The following is a 22,295-nucleotide window of genomic DNA, read 5'->3' as shown; positions in this document are numbered from 1 at the left end:
GGAATGCAATACCTTTATTCATCACAAATCGATTAGCAGAGATCAGTGAATGGTTTTAAGCTAGATACTTGCAGTTCAATCTACAGGAACATATATTAATAATCTGTTACTGTAGTTAGTGGAAGTGTTGTTTATGTATTCAGTGCGACACTGGAAATACATATTACTAGGCATCCTGGGAAGATAGCTGGCTGCCTTGGGCTGCTATTGTGAGTGGTCCTTCCGTGGGACGAACAAAAGAACTGGATCTGTTTAAAAGGAGCTCATATTCACATACTGTCCTAGTTTTCATTAAGCTAAGACAGTATAACGATGCTCTCTTCTACACTGCACAGGCGCAGAAAGGATTTATGGGGGATATTTTCAAGAACGTGTGATAACTATTGCAACATTTTTTTAACACAACTTTGCACATCGCAGTTTATCGCAGGAAAATAATGCTGTGTTAACGTTGTATTCTCAACCGTGCAACACCATGTGATAGTCACACGATAACAAGTCAAATGACTGCGGTAAAATTAACGCAACACCTAAACATTGTGGAATATGAACTCGAAAAAAGTGGCGATGTCCCAAACCGTGATAACGAAATCAGCGATAAGCAGTGACAGGCCTGCAAGTCCCACGCATCATGCGGGAAAATGCTCAATTAAAGCTAAGAAAAAAAACTGTGAGATGTCAATGTACGACTACAACTTCACATTTGTGATGTAGTACAAACGTCCACTGTCCTGCATCAAATAGGCATCACCTCACAAATTGACACAATGTACATTGTCATGCAGTCTGTAGGTAAAATTCGCCAATACGTAAACATACATGGAACACCATGTGAGCCTGCATCTCCCCTTCACATTGCAGAAGGACAATCAACACCTCCTGCAGAACAGACCCCCCATCATGTCAGTGATGATGGAAATGACACCCAGGACATCGACCCAGACAAACTCCAATGGTTCATGGACAACCCCCGCACCCCACCTCCAGTAGCATTCGGGACACATGTGAAACGCTGATGTGTAGGATTCAGTACTGTTCTTGCTACACAGAAATGGCATTTTGAATACGTGATACCCAGACAGCCCCTCTGTACGGAGGTGACACACCCACCATCTATTTTTAAATGATGAGATTGTTAGCACTTCATGTTGCACTTACACTTGCCAGAGTTTCGTGCCTGTACAGAGGGATGACATGACCTTAGGGAATGTGTGTTAAAATGGATCCTTCTTCACCTTCTGTGCCTTTGCTCATGTTGTACAGTCCATGATTACTAGGGACGGAGACAATGTGACATGCTCATGTGACGAAACTGTCAATCATGGTGTCACTACGGGCTATTCCTGCAGCACCTGCAGTGGGGTTTGGTCCACCTGCCTCATCTTCTTCATCATCGTTCGGTGCATCTGGCACTTCTATCCAGGGAGAATTGGTGCGTACACATATTTTGTGCAATACAAAACATGCAATGATAATCTTGCACACAATGTCTGGGCTGTACAGGAGCCTTCCACCTGTGATGTCCAGGCACCTGAAACATGACTTCAACACGCCAAATGTGCGTTCCACGATGCCTCTGGTGAGTTTCTGGCCCGCATTGCACTGCCTCTGGGCTTGTGTGTTCGGGGCTCAGAGGCGTGTTATCATCCAAGGGAAGAGTGCATATCCTTGATCACCTGTGACAGTGCAGATAGACATGAGTCAATAGTTGATTCTGCATGATGTGTCAGCAGGCTCACTGGTACATTGGTGTAAGGTATGTGTGACTTAGTAATTCCTGTCTGACATGTACTGCTTGTAGCAAATGAGCGGCATCAATTTGTAATACGTAGCCTCACTGCTGCTCCTCCCTCCCTATTCACCAGTGTGCGCAGCGTGGTTGCATCACTTGCACACCTAAGACCCACCATTGTCATGCCTGTCTGTGCATGTCCACAAGCCTGACAATGACACTGTGATGCCGTGCTTTGAAGGTGGGTGGCCACGTGTGTGTAGGCCTATGGTAAGGACAGGGTGGACACAGATGTCGAGTTCATGGCTGACTGAACTCGCGCTGCAGTTGAGAGTAGACCTTTGGCTTATGCTGCGGTAATAGCGACACACACAGCAGTTGGCATGTATGATCCTGGACCCCGAGTTGGCGTTCGCTCCTTCATTTACCCCTTCGGCCGAGCCCGGACTCCGGGGGCATGCTACATTTCAACATTGTCCATTGCGGGACGGGGGGTGCGGACACACTCATTAGTTACTACCTTGGCTAGGCCAAAACCTAAGCCCACCCAGAGCCCCAGGTAGAGGAGCCACACCCCTATGCTGTACTATAATACGCTGGTCCACTCTGCTTACACTTATGGGGGGTACGACAAAGCAACATGTCCCAGTTCTACCCCACTGCCTGAGGTGACTTGGTTGCGTCCGCTGTACCCAGCACAATGTACTGTGGTAGGGCACGGGCCTTCATGCATACATAATGACCACACAGACACACTGAGATAGCTTGTGGAACTGGCTGCGGGCACATGTGCCTGGCACCTTATATTGCCAGGGTCACATGTCCAGTGATGCTTGTGCTGGATGGGTATTGGAAAGTGTAAGCCACCCCTTAGGGATCGGTTGGTGTTGGCAACAACTTCAACAGTGATCAGACAATCTGAAGTTCAAAGTTCAAACAGCAAGGGTCCATGACTTGAGCACTGAGTTAGTGGCCCAAGATGCAATGCAGCCGGCCAAGGCACACCACCAAGGGATGGTGACTTGCGGTGCACTGAGGTAGGCTCAAGCGAGCTGAACGGGTCCCTGTTCATGTCCAAGGAGAATGTCGCAGAGTGTTACAGGGGACAGTGGAAGATATCTTTCCAGGGCATGAGGCAGAGAGCAGAAGCAAGCAGAAACAGGCAAATGGAGGAATAGAATGCTACAGACTCCTTTTTACCACCAAGTCAGTGTCAGCTATGTTATGATGTAGACAACCCCCAGGTCATAGACTCAGACACCGCCAAAGTTCAACCAGAGAGTATCCATGACTTTCGGGGCACAGAGTCAGTGACACCAGAGCTGGAGGGGGATTGCAGTCTGGGATGATGCCTGTACAAAGATATCAACTCTGCCATGAAGAAATCAAGACTCCGTTCCAATTGTGTGACCTATTCGACATCAGTGTAGGCCGGTGGCAGCGGTCAGTGCGGGCCAACCGCCGTTCAGCCAGCTCCTCCTGGAACTCTAACACATGATGTTGAAATGGCATGTGGAGATGATTTGTGGTTGACGGAGGTAGAAGCACCAGAGTTGAGCGGGCATGCAGCCTGCGACATTGCCGAGTCCTGCCTGGACGCAGTGTAGGCTGAAGGCAGTAGCCAGCAAGGGCCCACATACATGTGTGGTTGGAATGCTATGCACAGAGTTGGTGGCACCACATCAAAGGGAGTATAGTGATATAAACTCTGCCATAAAATATGCGCTCTGCTGTTGTATAACAAGACTCAGTTCCAGATGTGTGACCTACGTGTGACCGCTGTGTATGCCGGTGGGGTTGTATGATTATACAACTACTTCCTAAATCACTAGTACCTAATCAACGAGGGCTAAACAATGATCAAAGCCAAACCACTAAGTATTAAACCACGACTTCCTGAACCACAAATCACATTCAATTTACATAATTACCGAACCTACCACTACCTTCAAAACAGAACATACCATGAGCAACTTGCTTTCTGGCTGAGCTTTAGCGGACTTGCAATATTTAAGTTATCTTTGGCAACGATCTGTGATGCATTTTTTTAAATTTTGAATACCACCTTATGATCTGCAATTTGCCAAAGGATTTTCATCCTGGATTTCTTTCTACAAGGGTGAGCCCCGGAGACACTGTTTTTTTTTAATTTATATCAGTGCAGAGTGCCTAATTCTGCCTGTTATTATGGGGAAATGCTGCTATTCTTCCTCTGTGTTTGGAGATTACACTGCGGGCCACCTCTCTAAGGCATAACTGGTCTCATGACAGACGACACACTCCCCCAAGCCATGCCGGCATTTCAGCCCAGAACAGTCAGTTTTCCGTGTAGAATAGTCATTATTATTAGCATTATTAATATTACTGTTCTCATTATTTTATTACTGATTATTGCAATTACTATAGGTAGTAATACTCCTATTGTCAGTAGTAGGAGCGCTCTCGTTCATCAATACACTTTAATCGGGGACCCCTGTCTTGCGCCAGGAGCTGCTGACGTGTTCATACATATACAATAGCCTGGATACTCCACACACTGAGGAAGAATGGCAGTATTTCCCCAGATTAACAGGCAGAGTTAAGCACATCTCGTGAGCTTTGACCCCTTTGTCATATCGCCAGAAGTTGCATTTGTTTTGGTCTCAATTATATCGCACATCACATAAAACCACCTTTGTCTCTGGGGAAATCTCAGAACGTCTCACACATTTTATGACATTCTGATATGTAACTTCAATTTATCATGTGTATTCCAAGCAACCTTTGCTCTGAAGTGACTCTCCTTACTAAACAAATAACTATGTCTAAGAGGTTCTCACTTATCACAAAGTTACAAAAAAAGTTACTAGGCAAAAGTCTGTGAAAATCGGTAGTTCAATCAGTCGTTGTAAATGAAGTAGTGGTTAAGGAGGTCGTTGTTCAGGTCCAGGTCGTTGTTTAGGAGACATTGTTAAGGCTACTCGATGTAAAAAATTTGTTGTTAAGGCCGTTTCCCTGCCGATGGAGTACATCAACAAGAAAGGAGTGCTGCGGGCCAGTCTCGGGAGGACAGCGATGGTCTGAGGAGGGTGACAAGGTCGAGTGCCTTGGGCTTGGAACTTGAACAGGCACGTGATGGGCCCTCTTTGACAAACGCCGGTGTTGGCAGGTGAGTGGTGTGGCCTGGTTGCACTGGGGCGGCCATGACGGGTCTGGGGGCTGGCGGCTTGCGGTGCAACATACGCACATGAAAGCAGGCACCACCGCTCACGGCGTTGGCATCATTGCGGGCTGGGAGGCGCCACCCTGGTAGACACGTTGGCCATTCCGGAAGTCAATCACGCCCAGAGCTACAGGCTTTTAGTTTACACCCCTCAGCAGGCCTGGTGTACGCCGGGCCAGCCCAATCTGCTCACGCTTATGGGGGGGGGTAAAAGGCTACATTTCCGCGCTCTTACCCACTGCCTGGGGTAACATGGTTGCATCCACTGTTCACTACCCTCCAAACACCAGCAGTATATGTCGACATGGGCATGCCTGTGGTCTGCATACTGCAGTCCGTCCAACACATCCACACCACACTTGACATTGTGTACATTCTCATTCATGGGTCACTTGCCTTCTTCACACATGCCTGGTTCCCACCTCTCCCCACATTCTGCTATTGTGTGGCTGAGGTGCCATGCCGTTGATGGCTCTTGTACATGGTTAGCCCAGGTTACCACAGAAAGTTGTGCTGTCATGTCTAGTAGATGGGAGAAGTGGGGCTCAATGATTAGAGCGGCAGACCCTGATGCAGAGGTCTAGCCCGGGACCAGGGTTCAATTCCCCGCCTCGGCGGGTCTTGGGCTCAAAATTCCACGGACCTGATCATTCTCGCCTCGGTGCCTATTCCAATCATGGAGTCCCACTCTGCAACTCTGGTCAATAGCTTGCTTAATCTCCACAACGGCCCCCACAATGCTAGGGATGCCTGGCCTCCACCTGGGGGGTGCCCAGGAGTGGACGCCTCACAGGGAAAGCCAGGATGGGTTCCACAGCGGTATTCGTACAAGCGCCTTGAGACCCTTGCGGGTGAGTAGTGCGCTATACAAGTATCAATTTACATTTGTTGTTTGGCATGTTATATGTGAGTTTATAACATGTGCATTCCCAGAATTGTGAGTTGCATGATTGTGGAGTTGAGGTGTGTGGTGTGTTCATTTGGTACTTACCAACGAGCAATGCATTCCCATAGGGGCCAGCCTCAAAGCGCTGGTTGATGATGGACTGCCAGAAGCCAAAGGAATCATGTACTCTGCCTGGGTAATTGGCAACAACATTGGTGAAGAGTCCCCAGTGGTCCACTATTGCCTGCACATTGATGTAATGTGTACGCCTCCTGTTGCCTTAATTGTGTGCAATGGCGGCAGTGGGCACGAAGAGTCCATGTGTGCAGTTGATTACCCCAACACGTGCGGGAATCCAGCTATAGTGTAGAAGCCTTGCTGTGTTTCCAGCTGTTCCTGCGCATTGTGTGGGAAGCGAAGGCACTGGGGTACCAAGCTGATGATGGCATCCAAGACAGGTGTGAGGAACCAGGATAGGGCTGGCTGTGAGACTCCTCCGACTCAGGCAGTTGTTGGTTGCAAGGTCCCAGAGTCCAACATGTGCAGCACAGCCAGCAGCTTTGTCTGTGGAGGGATATTGGTTGACCGCCATATTGGTGCCGTCAGCCTGTGGGCAATGATGGTAAGTATGCGGAGGATGGTTGTTCTTAGGGGCCTGTAGTGGGCAATGACATCCTCTGTTGTTAAGTCAGTGAGGCTGGTGCATTTTCAGAAGGTCCGCTGTCTTTGTCTGTGCTGCCTCTGTGGAGGTCAGGGGAAAGTCGAGGTGGGGTGGCGGGCCTGGGAATGGTCGCTGTGGGTGGTGTCTGTGGGTGTTGTGGCCCTCTTAGGGCTCCGAGCTGCATGATCAGTAGCTCCATGGCACCTGTTGTTCTTCAGGTGTGGCTCTTGGCTGGGCTTATTATGGAGTGCTGAGCCGGCGCAGAGCCGAGCACCTGCTTTAGTGCATTGGAGTTCGTTAAAATGTATAAATATAACACTGAATTCTGCCCAGTTAGTGCATGTACTTTAGAGTGCACAAATTGGAAATAGATAGAGACCATTCCTGCTCATTATTCCTGCCTTGTGCTGTCTATATTTCTAGTAGCAGCTGCTCCTGTGAATCAACAGTGGGGCGGGGAGGTGGAAAGGGGGCAGGGGTGTTAAAAAGATGAACACTTACCTACCACCTCCTCTCCTCCGTCATATCCATCCTCTTCCTGGCTGGCGTGTGAGCAGGAAGCTCACATCGGCTCCCCTAAGCCAATCACAATGCAGCATTGCAGCACTGTGTTTGGTCTGTGCGCCGTCGTTAAGTGCTCAGTCAGGGAATGGGAGCCTGGGCATGTTCTCCACCCAAAACGGCCGGCCAAACAGTCATCGGCATGTAGAGTGTGCCACCACTCCTCCCCTCTGTGCTGCCCAGTCCCGTCCTATGAAACTGACTCAGCACAGAAAAATAAAATGATAATAACCTTGGATTATTATCATTTTATTTTTCATTTTTTGCAGAGCTGAAGGGCAGTGGGGCAATACTCCTCCGCCTTTGTGGAGGACCCGCCCCTGTATATTTCATGCATTACCTTGGCAGAGTTATACCTTTTACCCACTGCAAATCCCAAAAATGGATACTTGGGTCTGTGTTGAGCCAGTGCAGAATGTCATGGTATGGCCCCAGAATTACAGGTTAGGTAAAGAGTAAGTGACTGCACATCAGAGGATTAGTCTCCACTCATGTGACTATTGCAGGATGCATTTTAATACTTTTTTCTATATTTGCAAATGCTTCCTAAGTACACAGAGTCAATTTAAGATTAACTTAATAAGTATTTAAACATATGGTAATGGATGGGTAATAAAGTACATTATCTGCCTTAGGCTGTAGTATCATATGGTTTCACACTTGGACATTTAACAAAACTTAAGAGGCCTAGTATTGTTTTTTCATCTCAGTGCTGACATTTCTGAATTTTAGTACGGACGACACAGTGACGGTGATATCCAAAAAACACACTATTGAGGAGGTAAATGGTCAGAGGGAGGTCTAGATTTACTATTCTTAATCCTACAACTATATGCCTAGAAAATGTATATATCACAATGCTATGTATATGTGGAGCTAGGTATGGAAAATCTATATAGACTTACTTATGGATATTACTGTCCTCAATATTCTGATCATGATATTCTGACACTCGACATTTCATCCTCAGTATTTCAAATCTACACTAAATGAATGTTAAGTGCCCACAAAGGATTTCAGATGCAAAATGTAACATGGTAATAAATATAAAAAATGTATAAATTAGAAAAATGCACAGGAATGCCCGAGTACTTTGAATTTAAGGAATAATGCTTAGTCAGTGAAATAATGTATTGGACAATTTTTTATTTGCAGGTAGTCCAGAAAGCGCTGGATGATGCCAGACAGGGAAGAACTTGCATTGTGATAGCTCATCGCTTGTCAACTATAAAGAATGCTGATGTCATAGCGGTCATTCATCATGGTTCAGTTGTGGAGCAAGGCACCCACAGTGAATTACTAGCAAAGCAAGGCATATATTACGATTTAGTAAATGCACAAGTTTCTCATTAATTATTCAAATTATTGCTTGTTTTGGAAAATATGTATCTGAGAGGTATACTGAAATTAATTTGCGTTTACTAATGTTAATAATGCAGCATGTTTTAATGGACAGCACTCTCCTATTATTGCTCACGAGGAATCTTTCCAAGTATATGAATATTAAGAGTGCAATGAAGTTTGGTAGGAATTCTTTGCAAAATATAAATGTTGTTGAAGCATTGAAAACTCTTATGATATATTTGTATTGATGATCTCCTATTTTTTGGCAGTTAGGAGTGAGCAGGGTAAATAGTGCACTTCTTATGTACAGTCAGACATTTGGTGTAAATGACCATTGCACAATTATCAGAATTAATATTGCACTTTGAAAGTAATGTTATCCATTCTTTTGTGTTATTTTCATATTTTGAACATGCTTTAGTCAATGTATGAGGTTCTACTGTAGTTTCAATTTTTTACTTAAATCTTAGACTAGAAATTAGGTATATCAGTTGTGTACAGTACTCAATTCAAAGAGAGCCCTTCACCTCTACTATGAGCCATACTGTTTGTTTTGTGTTTCACAAAGTTCAAGGTGATGAGTGAAGTCTGCCTTTATCCTAATCCAAATGTGGCTTATTGCTTCATGTATTCAATGTCTTTGTTTTTGAGTTAATAAATATTATGTCAATAAAACGTGGGCTGTGGAGGAGGTATGTTTACAATATGTACCTTTGATCAAAATGAGGAATTTTTTCTAATGGTTAACATTCCAAATTTGCCAACTGACTTTGGTGTTTCAGCTTTCACCTGAAAACATTGTAATTAAGCAACATTATCCAAGAGAGAGTCCATACCTAGGTAGGTATTGACTGGGGTGGCATCAGAGGGCCCTAGGTGAAGACTGAAACCCTACTCATTTCAGTCCTTTTCTACCTTCTAGTGCCTTTCTCCTTGGATAATATTGCTATTTTAAATCAGGCCTCTGCAATTTAGGGAGAGATTAGCGAATTTGTGTTAGAGTGTATTGGTTTCATGGCAATATTTAGGTGGACGTTGAAAGAGGCATACCAGATGGATTTGTTTTGGTGATAATGCTCTGTCATGTTTGCTCTATTGAAATGTAATATGGTGAATGGCTGGAGAGACAAACTCATTTAATTTACCCTGTATCTCATTAGCTCATGATATACTAATTTAAGGAATTGTGGATCTACGGGGATGGCAGGCGGATGCAACCCATAACATGCCTGTACTCAGCTCTCCCCTGCCCTGTAGTTCTCTCTGCCAAAGGGAGATGTGGTCCCAGGGGAATGCAAGGGAAACACTGCTACAGAGATCCTCTTTGAGTTGGGAGTATTGCGGACCCATAAGGAGCTAGCAAAGAGTGTTGCTGCATATTGGATGCCAGTATTGCACACCTGTTTTTGGTGTGTTTTTGGAGACAACTGGTTGCTTTATTCTGCTTCTGCCTTGCGTTGAGAGTATTGGGGAGCAATAAGAAGCCGGTGTTCACCTTGCTTTGGTGTGTTTCCTGCTTTTTATTCTGATGGGTTCCGAAAAAGCCGCCCAGCCTTGCTACTGACATGTTGAGGAAAGCACAGTGAGACGGAACATATTATTCAACAGGTAATATGCTGTGAAGCCCGCTATAACTGATATGCATGAGCACTACATGCTGGGAAATATTATTGCGATAAAGAACTCAAGGAGGTGTCCATCAGGAATGAGTAATTAAACTAGAGAGGTGGCCCCACTGCCAAAGGAAACAGAGCACTACTAAACAGTAGAGAGAATATGGCTTCCCCCTGTTAGTCAATTTATACAGGTCCACCTAATTAACTCACATACCAGTCACACACATTATACAATGCAATATTCAAAGAGCAAAAATGTATCCCACTTACTAGCATACCCCAAACTTCAGATATAGCACTGGAGGATTGATTATTTCTATAAAAACCATATTTAAAAAAAAAACAATTTGAAAGTTCAAAACACATGAGTAAGAAATATAAAATTCATATACAGCATGCAGTATTCCATCAAATACAATATACACTGATATTAAAACCAGGCGAAGAATATTCACAATCATAAGCATAAAAAGACAAAACAAATACAAACAGGGGGCCCTTTTTAAACAGTTCTGAGCGAGCTGTTGCATAGGCTGATCCAACAATGTACACCAAGTTCATATGCTGGTAGGTGTTTCAATGTATTCCTTCCCAGAATTTCCTGTGGTTGGATTCAAAATTAGTCGACATCGATGTGTTTCGGTGGTAAATCAATTTTTTTAAAAAACACCTTCATCAGGACACAAAATAAAGGGATTTGTTCCTCCTTGGATTACTTAACAATGATCATAGCCTATATAGGGAAGGAAAACATATAAAAAGGGATTTTTAGATTCTGCACTATTGATACACAATCCCTCCCCTCTCAAACTCAAGTTCATGTCCCCACTTTAAAATCAATTCTTTAAACACTTCATGTATCAAAACCAAATCCATTTGCGCTTTATCTCTATTTTTGTGGTTCTTTAAAAAAATCCCTAGAGTTATAAACCCATATCATACTGTTTGCTTTCACACTACATTTTTTATCCACATTCTTGCATACTTAAAAAAGAGGTTGACACTCACCACTCCTGGTGAAGTGTATCCAATCTAAAAAAATTATTCTTTATGGCATCTGTTAACTCAGATTTGCGACTTTTAATCTGCTTAAAATTGTCATTTGCGTTGTTGCTATAATCTATAAGAAAAGGGTTGTATTCTATGAAATAAATGTATTAGAAATAACTTTTCTTTTTCTTGTGGTGACAATTAAACGTTATCTTACCTCCCAAAGAGTATTATTCTAGACTAGCTGTACCCGGCCATGCTTTGCTGTGGCTCAGTCTGGCTAAATGAAAGAGAAAGAAAAGAGTAAGCGCACATTTCTAATATACAATATGCTTTTGTGACTATTGTCTGTATGCATGCCTTGTAGTTGTTGCGTAGCAAGCAAATCAATAGAGTCTGTTCGGCCTTTCGATTAAAAACACGCTTGTATTCAAATCCAATGTTGTGTACATATAAACACGCGCTAATGTTGCAAAGTGAACCAACTCCTCCCCCTCCCTCCACCCACTTCCCGGTCTGCCATCCTGAAACTAAATTTCCATCCTAATATATGTAGACTCTATGCGTCCATTGTAGTTGTTGCGCAGCAACCCAATCAATAGGGTCTCTTCGGCCTTTCGATTAAGAACACGCGAGCATTTGAATCCAACGTGGTGTATATATAAACACGCACTTAATGGAATCCAACATTGTGTAAATATTTGAAAGCAATCGATGAAGAACTTTCGTAGAATTAATATTTTGAGCAAACAAACATTGACATTTATATGTGACTGTTCGGGCTTTCGATTAAAAACACGTGCGTATTCGACACACTTGTATTCAAATCCAACATTGTGTATATAAAAACACGTGCGTATTCGAATCCAACGTTATATCAAAATTTCAAAGCAATCAGTGAAGAACTTTCGGAGATTTACGACTGCGCAATCCAATAAATAGGGTCTGTTCAGCCTTTCGATTATAAACACATGCGTATTGGACACGTGCAAATTGGAATCCAACGTTGAGTATATATAAACACATGCTTAATCAAATCCAGCGTTGTGTCAAAATTTCAAAGCAATCGCTGAAGAACTTTCAGAGATTTACATTTTGAACAAACATTGACATTTTTATGTGTCTGTTCGGGCTTTCTATTAAAAACACGGGCATATTCGACTCGCGTGTATTTGAATCCAACGCTGTGTCAATATTTTGGTGAAGAACTTTCGGAGATTTAAGATTTTCAACAAACGAACATTGACATTTTTATGTGTCTGTTCAGGCTTTCGATTAAAAACACGCGCGTATTCGACACGCATGTATTCAAATCCAACGTTGTGTATGTAAAAGCACGCGTGTATTCTAATCCAACGTTGTATCAAAATTTCAAAGCAATCGGTGAAGAACTTTCAGAGATTTACGATTTTGAACAAACAAACATTTACATTTCTATTTATTTAGATATAAATGGACACTTCATCCTTTCTTTATGCAGGGATACTAGTTCTGCTGATTTTGTATGCCTTCAAGTAGTGGAAATTGTGCCATTTGCAGTTCCGTTCACACATTTAAAATGGCGGGTAGTAAATAATGTTTTTTCTACAAATAAAAAATATAGCATATTTTTAAAAGAAATTGATTTATCGGACAGGTAAAGAAAGTGTTTGCTCTTCCAACTGTAGAGATATATCCCCGCTTAGTGATGAACCCTGGCTCCTATTTCTGTACTAGTTATACTTGGGGTCAAGAAATATGCTGTATGTTGCTTTCATGTCAATTTCCGTTGAGATATAAGGAGTATTAAAATTATTAGCATGTGTATTATTGTTATTTGAAACACAGTCAAGAGGGTGAAAGATTTAACTCAATATGACTAACTCCATATAGGAGTACGAATCTATCCCTCAATTTTTCAACCCACAGAAAATATTAGCCGCTCCTAACTATTTCTACCGTCTAACCCCATTGACTGAAACAGCGTTTACATTATAAAGTGTGTCTTTCAACAGCCTCACCTCTCTTACGGCGCTTATGCGTCCATTTCAGTATATATTAATTGTTTACATCTCGCTTCATATTTACAGCCTTCACTCACTAGAAAGCGTACTCTATCGCGTCTTTCCCGATTTCCCAGTGTGCGCTTCCTGCCCATATATGGCAGCCATATTGGAGTTTCAAAAAGTACACATTATATTTTTTATTTATTTAAACTTGTAAGGCGCACATGGGCTTCCCGGCGCCAAGGGAAAGATTGAAGAAGAAAAGCTACAAGACTTAGAGGAGGTACGGCTGTTCAAAGAAAACAGTGCTTACTTGAAAAGAAAACCTATTGCTGAAAAAGCCAAGTTTTTAGTCCCTTACGGAACTTAACAAAGTTAGTTTCCAACTTCAGACTCACAGGCAAGGTGTTCCACGTTTTTGTGGCCAGATGCGAAAAGGAGCGGCCGCCCATCTTCACCAGCCTAAATCTAGGAACGACAAAGTCTCCCTTACCTGCAGATCTAAGGGTACGGCTAGGAGTATAGGCATGAATAAGATTTTGTAGGTATTTGGGGGCAGAGCCTTGTTTAATCTTAAAAATATAACACAAGGCCTTAAACTTAATTCTATTTTTAATTTCTAGCCAGTGCAAATCGCGAAGGGCGGGGAGTGCTGATGCTCTCCTGGGAACATTACGTAGCAGCCTTGCGGCCGCATTTTGAGCTACCTGAAGTTTTCTCAGCGTAATCAGATCAGCGCCAAGGTACAGGACATTCCCGTAGTCCAGGCTTGATGTTATCAAAGCCTGGACCACTGTCCTTTGGGTGTTGATCGGAAGCATCCACAGGATTGTTTGGAGCCATTTGAGAGTGGCAAAGCAGATGGCAGCTACTTTAACAGCCTGTTGGCGCATCGTAAGCTTGTCATCAATTAGGAAACCGAGGTTGCGCACCTGAGCCACAGGCTTGGGAGTAAGACCCATACTTTCGGGCCAATGTTGTGGGCCCCAAAGATTTTTATCTTTGCCCAGGATTACAATCTTGGTCTTATCACCGTTCAGCCTCAAGAAGTTTGCCTTCATCCAATCAGCCACCCGAGACAGCCCCAGTTTAAGAGCCGAGGCATTGCGGCCATCCCCTCCAGATAGAGTGAAAATGGTAAGGGAAGACCACTCGGTCCCCCCGAACGTATGGATGGGTGCCCCGATCCCCCCGGGAAACCATTTTGGGTGGGGGCGTGGTTCGGCTGGTATGCCCAAAGCGGCGTAGCCGGAGCACGCCCTTCCCGCCCAGAAGGGGTTGTCCTAGACACCCACCCGGAAGACCGCGCCCCGTGGGCGTACCTGAGGAGGGTCCCTGCCCTCCCACAGATGGATAAAAGAGCGGGAATCCAAAGAAGCGTCCTCTTGTTCCAGTGCTCTGAAGGCTGCACCACTCAATGCTCGTGAGCCCTCGACGGAACAAGCGGCAATTTTGAGAACTTGTAATCTTGTTGTTTCTCTTGCAGTTATCAGGAGTGTGAAAGATCTGGGACCTCGTTGATCGACTAGATCGGAGTAGACGAAGCTATGGCCGGCAAGAAAGCGGGAAAGAGCTCCGAGCTGGAGAAGGTACTGCGCACCTTGTCGAACCGAATGGCGATCATGGACTGGAAACTGGGTAAAGTTGATTCGATCGGTCGAGGTTTGGCCGAAGTTAAAAAGCAGTTAGCGGCCCAGAACAACCCCTCAGGCCGTCCTATGAAGGTGATAGGCCCGGCCTTGCCGGGAGTCGTTCCTGAGGGTAGAGGGAAGCGTATTAAGAGGAGGGCGGTTTCCGGGGAGGATCCGGTTCCTGGGGTGCCCCCAGTCGCCCCCATCACACCGGAGGACAGCCCGGTACCGAGTCCAGATATAAGCCTACCAATCCCGGTAGTAATTACCCCTGTTAATGACGATCAGATGCCCCCGGAACTGGATCTTCAGTTAGCGGCAGTGTTGCCCTGGCTTAAAAAGAAAGCAGGGGGGACAGTGGCTGCGGGGGATCCGGCCGAGGAGGCACGATTAATAATCGAGCAGTTACGGCAGTCGAGAGAAGCCGGGATGGCGAATGTTCCTTCTATTTCCCCACAGGTGGCGCCAGGAGCAATCACGGTTGGCCGGGAAAAGACAACGGACACGGCGGTTGAACCTGGTAAGAACCCATTGCCAATGGTGGGGGAAAGTTCAGTGCCTTCGCGGCGTGAGAGGGTGGCCCAGCACATCCCAGCGGCCACTAAGGAAATGATACGGGGGGACAAGTATGTGAATATGTCTTCTTTATTGACCGACCATCGTGAGATGGAATACGCAAAGTCCCAGAAAGATCTATGGCACCCCAGTGTATGGCGGGCCAAAATGGCGGAATTTAGGGTCGACGAGACCGTAACGAACTGGGTGAAGGCCTTTTCGATATTTACGGCAGTAATGGGGGAGCGTAAGCCTGAAGTGTTGACCGAGCTATCCTGTTACCAGAATAGGATCATGGATTTTCATAACATGTACGGAGGGAATGAGTGGAAAGGGTATGGCATGCAATTCCGAAAGTCTAAAGAGTTTGATGTAACTTTGACATGGGACTGCCTCGACACGGTATCGTGGCACAGGCAGCTCTTGCCTGGATCGGCAGGCACGGCCTCGCCGGTCGGGAGCGGGCCTGGGGCAGTTCAGCAAAGGCCAGCACAGCCCTTTCGAGCAAGCGCCGGTGGGGAATCACAGCCTAAAACCGGCGGAAATGGGGGCAAGCGCGGGGTTTGTTGGGGCTTCAACAGAGGAAACTGTAACAGACCCCAGGGAACGTGTAAGTTCCGGCATGCTTGTGCGGGCTGTGGAAACTCCTCACACCCGGAGAGTAACTGTAGATCCAAGAACGGTGGTGTGGGAGCAAAGGGGGGGTTCAAGCAAGAGTGAGGTGAGGCTTGGAAAGCAATCCCCTTCACCCGTCGACATCATGGCTTTGATCCCCTGGTTGAGCGAATACCCTGATCATGTATCCCCAGGGATTTTGAGGAATGGTTTCCTATATGGCTTCAACATCCCGGCTGGGAATTTTCGGGGGACCCCCTTTTGTAAAAATCAGCTATCCGTCCAACACAACCCGGCAGTGGCAGCCAGAAAAATTACCAAAGAAGTCAGCCAGGGGCGGGTAGCAGGACCCTTCCCATGCCCGCCGGTGGCGGATTTCGTGTGTTCACCTCTGGGAGTGGTCCCGAAGAAAGACCCAGGGGAGTATAGACTCATTCACAATCTGTCGGCCCAAGGGGCGCTTCAGTGAATGAAGCCATTGATCCGGAGGTCTGTTCAGTGCGGTACGCATCGTTTGACGATGCTGTGAACCTACTGAATCACCTGGGCCCTGGGGCTCTGATGGCGAAATCGGACATCGAATCGGCATTCACGGTTGCTCCCGGTACACCCGCGGGACCAGCGCTTGCTAGGATTTACGTTCCAAGGGAAATATTACATGGATAAATGCATGCCCATGGGTTGCTCGATTTCTTGTGCTTATTTTGAGATGTTTAGCTGTTTTTTAGAATGGGCATTCACTCAGGCCACAGGACATAGAGAAGTGATGCATTATTTAGATGACTTCCTCTTCTTGGGGCCGGCAGGCAATGCGAAATGTGCACGGACACTGCAGGATTTCTGCATTCTCATGCAGGAGTTTGGAGTCCCATTGGCGCCAGGTAAGACGGTGGGGCCATCTACTTCACTGGAGTTTCTGGGAATTGAGCTCGATTCAGTGGAGGGATACTTTTGTTTGCCAAAGGAGAAGGTGGCCAAGTTCCGGGCATCCTTAACAGAATGCCTGAGCAAAGAGAAGGTGACCCTGCTCCACTTGCAGCAAACAGTGGGTCAGCTTAACTTTGCCTTGAGAGTAATACCGATGGCTCGCCCATTCTCACGCTCCATTGCACAAGCTATGGTCGGCCTCAAGGAGGGACACCACCGCACGAGACTGTCGGCAGAGGTTCGCCAGGATATGCGCATTTGGTTGGCATTTCTGGCGGACTTCAACAGTCGGGTTGTCTGGAACAAACCCCCAGCTTCATCGGAGGAACTGGGTTTGTGGACCGATTCAGCCGGGAGCATGGGATTTGGTGCCATCTTTGGTGACCGATGGTCGGCACAAGTATGGCCGTCGTGGTGGCACTCCAGTGGCCTAACAGGTAACATTGGGTTCTTGGAGCTGTTCCCCATTTGGGTAGGCTCTGCTGGCATGGCCAGACGATTTTAGGGTCCGCTCAGTGGTGTTTTTGTCCGACAATATGACAGTGGTCGAGTGCATTAACCAGCAAGCTGCCCGCTGCAGGTGGATCTTGAGACTGTTGAAAGAGATTGTGTTACGTTGCATGAGATTGAATTACAGTTCAGGGCAAAACATGTGCCGGGTGTACTGAATAATGCAGCTGATGCACTCTCTCGTTCACACATGCAGGCTTTCAGGGGCTATCTACCCACAGCGGACCTAGTAGCAGCACCGTTCCCCGAAGCACTGTGGCTTATCGGTGCCCCGGATTACAAGACCTCGAGGCAGCCAGCTTAGCGCCCAGGACGAGGAAGGCTTATGAGGGAGCGTTTTGTTCCTAATGCGCCTTTTTAGGTCCAGCGGGGAGACATAGCTGGGGGCAGGAGGAATCCTTCCTGGGGTTCTTAGTGGCGCTGCACAGAGAAGGCCGATCAGCCGCAACTGCCAACAGACATAGGGCGGCCATATCATTCATGGCACAGCTCCACGGTGTGAGGGACCCAATGGGTTCCTTTTTAGTCAGAAAGGCGCTTCGCGGCTGGCAACGCCTGGAGGGTCGCAAGCAGGATACGAGGCACCCGATTGGTTTAGAGAGATTGTCTCTGCTTTTAGCAAAGCTGGATGAGACATGCTCCTCCCCGTCCGAAGCAGTTCTGTTCCGAGCAGCTTTCGCCTTGGCATTTCACGGGGCCATGCGGGTAAGTGAACTCGTGGCGAGGAACAAGAAAGATATGGAGGGAGGCCTATGCAGGGATCACGTGCAAATACGGGGTGATTCGATGCTAATCTCGATAGCTAGGTCCAAGACTGACCAGGAAGCTGTGGGGGATAGTGTGGTTGTGCAGCGCGCTTGAGGGTGCCCCACTTGTCCGATAAAGTGTTTAGAGGAATACTTGGCTCAGAGGCCGGCGACATGGGGTGTCCCACTTGTGGGACACCCCCGCGCCGCACGGCCACCAGCTGCTGCGTGTGCCCCTTGCCTGCCCTCTGCCTCGCTGCTGCCTCGTTTTGCCGATTGCCGGCGGTCGCCGCTGCGGTTGTTTTTGCCCTTGTTTTGTCTAACATTTGTGCCTGTTTTATATAACTTTGGTTTTTTCCTTGTTTTCCTTGTTTTGTTGAGAATTTGTGCCCGTTCTGTTTAATTTTTATTTCCCCCGTGTTGTGGTTTCCTTCCTTGTTGTCCGCCTACCTCGGCGCCCTCCGCCCTCCCTTCCCGCCACCGCCGCTTTTCCCCGCCCCTTTTTCTATTCTGTACCCTCCCCGCTCCCGCCTCCCAGCTGCTCCGCCCACCCGCGCACTTGGCCTTAAATGGCGACCGTGCGACGCAGGTGAGTGTGACCCACTTGTGGGACACCCCCGCGCCGCACGGCCACCAGCTGCTGCGTGTGCCCCTTGCCTGCCCTCTGCCTCGCTGCTGCCTCGTTTTGCCGATTGCCGGCGGGCGCCGCTGCGGTTGTTTTTGCCCTTGTTTTGTCTAACATTTGTGCCTGTTTTATATAACTTTGTTTTTTTCCTTGTTTTCCTTGTTTTGTTGAGAATTTGTGCCCGTTCTGTTTAATTTTTATTTCCCCCGTGTTGTGGTTTCCTTCCTTGTTGTCCGCCTACCTCGCCGCCCTCCGCCCTCCCTTCCCGCCACCGCCGCTTTTCCCCGCCCCTTTTTCTATTCTGTACCCTCCCCGCTCCCGCCTCCCAGCTGCTCCGCCCACCCGCGCACTTGGCCTTAAATGGCGACCGTGCGACGCAGGTGAGTGTGACCCACTTGTGGGACACCCCCGCGCCGCACGGCCACCAGCTGCTGCGTGTGCCCCTTGCCTGCCCTCTGCCTCGCTGCTGCCTCGTTTTGCCGATTGCCGGCGGGCGCCGCTGCGGTTGTTTTTGCCCTTGTTTTGTCTAACATTTGTGCCTGTTTTATATAACTTTGTTTTTTTCCTTGTTTTCCTTGTTTTGTTGAGAATTTGTGCCCGTTCTGTTTAATTTTTATTTCCCCCGTGTTGTGGTTTCCTTCCTTGTTGTCCGCCTACCTCGCCGCCCTCCCTTCCCGCCACCGCCGCTTTTCCCCGCCCCTTTTTCTATTCTGCACCCTCCCCGCTCCCGCCTCCCAGCTGCTCCGCCCAGCCGCGCACTTGGCCTTAAATGGCGACCGTGCGAACGTGCAGCGGTCACGCGCAGCGGGCGCGCCGATTGTGCGCCGAAGGCGCGCCAAAGGTAAGCCCGTCTACGCCCGTCCGCGCCTGGACCGCGCCCAGTGCCAGGACCCCTGGCCCACGAAGACCCCGGCCGACCCGCCTGACGTACACCGCCGCCAACCTCAACGCACTCAACACCGGCCGACTCCCAGAATGCCATCAAGCCTCTCCACGACGTACCCACGGACCCTTCAGCTGCCACGCCTGCAAGTTCACCTGCATCCGGACCTGCCTCGCACCAGCACCCACCAAGCCGAACACCAGCAGCACCCACCTCAAGTGCATCCTGCTCAACACCCGCTCTGTCCACAGACATGCCATCGAACTCTGGAACCTCCTCGACACCACAGCTCCAGACGTTGCCTTCCTCACGGAGACCTGGATGAACGCCTCTTCAGCTCCCGACATCGCCATCGCCATCCCAGAGGGCTACAAGATCGTCCGGAGGGACCGAAACGCCAACCAGATGGGAGGAGGCATCGCCATCATCCACAGGAGCACCATCCGTCTCACGACCAGCACCGACAACTCCCTGACCACCGCCGAACACCTGCATTTCCAGATCCACAACAACCCGAACACCACCCTCAGAGGCACCCTGATCTACCGACCCCCTGGACCACGCACACAATTCAGCGAGGACATCGCCGACTTCGTCAGCCCACATGCCCTTCCCTCCGCTGACTACATCCTCCTGGGAGACCTCAACTTCCATCTGGAGAACAACAACGACCGCAACACCAGCACCCTGCTCGCCAACCTCGCCAACCTGGAACTCAAGCAACTGGTGCCCACCCCCACCCACCTCGCCGGACACACACTCGACGCTGTCTTCTCATCCAGCAAGGACATCGACTTCAGCCACGCCACAGAGCTTCAATGGACGGACCACAGCTGCGTCCACTTCACCTTCAAGAAAACAACGACCCACCACCACCAGCAACAGGCCGCCCGCAGAAGCTGGAACAAGATCACAGCAGACCAGCTCGCCACCTCCCTGAGCCAGCACCCTCCTGCCAGCTCAGCGAACCCCAGCCAGGCCGCCGACAACCTCACGAAGTGGATCAGCAACTGCGCAGACGAACTCGCCCCACTGAGGACCCCGCCCAGCAGACCCGGCAGCAAGAAAGCCCCATGGTTCACCGACGAACTCAAGAGCTCCAAGAAGAACTGCCGAGCCCTCGAGAAAGTCTGGAGAAGGGAACCGACACCGGACAACAGGACCTCCTTCAAACTTGCCACCCGGAAACACCACCAGCTGATCTGCGCCGCCAAGAAAACAGCATTCAAGGACCGGTTGGACAACAACGCACACAACTGCAAGGAACTCTTCAACATCGTCAAAGAGCTTTCCAACCCCAGCGCAGGAAACAACGACATCACCCCATCGCAAGACCTCTGCAACTCCCTGGCTTCATACTTCCACAACAAGATCGCGGACATACACAACAGCTTCAACAACCAACCAACGCACACCATGACCGAACAACCACCCCCCACCACCACCCTCCACGCCTAGACCCCGATCAGCACCGAAGACACCATCCGCACGATGAACTCCATCCACTCCGGATCACCGACCGACCCCTGCCCTCACCACGTCTTCAACAAGGCCGACGCTGTCATCGCACCCCACCTGCGAGACATCATCAACACATCCTTCGACACCACCATCTTCCCCGAGAGCTGGAAACACGCCGAACTCAGCGCTCTACTCAAGAAACCAACAGCGGACCCCACCGACCTCAAGAATTACCGCCCCATCTCGCTCCTCCCGTTTCCAGCCAAAGTCATCGAGAAGACCGTCAACAAGCAGATGGCCGCTTTCCTCGAGACGAACGGATCCCTCGACCCCTCACAGTCCGGCTTCCGAGCCAACCACAGCACCGAGACCGCCCTCATCGCCGCCACCGATGACATCCGAGCCCTGATGGACAACGGAGAAACAGCGGCCCTCATCCTCCTAGACCTCTCCGCGGCATTCGACACGGTCTGCCACCGCACCCTAGTACGGCGCCTCAGCAACGTCGGAATCCAGGACAAGGCGCTGGAATGGATCATCTCCTTCCTCGACGGGAGAACACAGAGAGTCCGCCTACCACCGTACAAGTCAGAGGCCACCGAAGTCATCTGCGGCGTCCCCCAAGGATCATCTCTGAGCCCCACCCTCTTCAACGTCTACATGAGCCCCCTCGCGGCCATCGTACGCAAACACAACCTCAGCATAATCTCCTATGCCGACGACACCCAGCTGATCCTCTCCCTGACCAACGACCCCGCCGCCGCCAGAGCCAACCTGCACGAAGGGATGAAAGAGGTAGCCGAGTGGATGACGACCAGCCGCCTGAAACTGAACTCGGACAAGACGGAGGTCCTCATCCTGGGCTCCTCTCCCTCCGCCTGGGACGACTCCTGGTGGCCTCCCGCCCTGGGCACCGCACCCAAACCGACAGACCATGCACGCAACCTGGGCTTCATCCTGGACTCCTCCCTCTCCATGACCAGGCAAGTCAACAACGTCTCCTCGGCATGCTTCAACATCCTACGCATGCTACGGAAGATCTTCTGGTGGATCCCCACCGAGACCAGGAAGACCGTCACCCAGGCCCTCGTCACCAGCCGACTGGACTACGGCAACGCCCTCTACGCCGGTACCACCGCCAAGCTCCAGAAGAGACTCCAGCGGATCCAGAACGCCTCAGCCAGACTCATCCTCGACATCCCACGAACCAGCCACATCTCCGGACATCTGAGAGACCTTCACTGGCTCCCCGTCAACAAAAGAATCACCTTCCGCCTCCTCACCCACGCACACAAAGCCCTACACGACCAAGGCCCGAGCTACCTCAACAGCCGAGTCAACTTCTACGCTCCCAAACGCCACCTC

General features: G+C 48.6%; 1 protein-coding gene across 2 annotated transcripts in view; it reads left to right on the top strand.

The window, feature by feature from the left end:
• The window catches only part of LOC147688996 (ATP-dependent translocase ABCB1-like), a 684,547-nt gene extending 674,311 nt beyond the window's left edge, over nucleotides 1–10,236 (top strand). For both annotated transcript variants that reach the window (XM_086941883.1, XM_086941882.1), the window contains exon 26: nucleotides 8,198–10,236. In XM_086941883.1, the coding sequence (XP_086798009.1) occupies nucleotides 8,198–8,395 (198 nt within the window). In that variant the 3' untranslated portion in view covers nucleotides 8,396–10,236. The remainder of the gene's footprint in view (nucleotides 1–8,197) is intronic.
• Nucleotides 10,237–22,295: the final 12,059 nt, after the last annotated feature.

The sequence above is a fragment of the Lissotriton vulgaris genome, chromosome 10 (assembly GCF_964263255.1).
Source record: "Lissotriton vulgaris chromosome 10, aLisVul1.2, whole genome shotgun sequence".
Taxonomy (NCBI): Eukaryota; Metazoa; Chordata; class Amphibia; order Caudata; family Salamandridae; genus Lissotriton; species Lissotriton vulgaris.
Note: the sequence above shows the minus strand (reverse complement) of the source record. Positions and strands in the feature narration are given on the sequence as shown.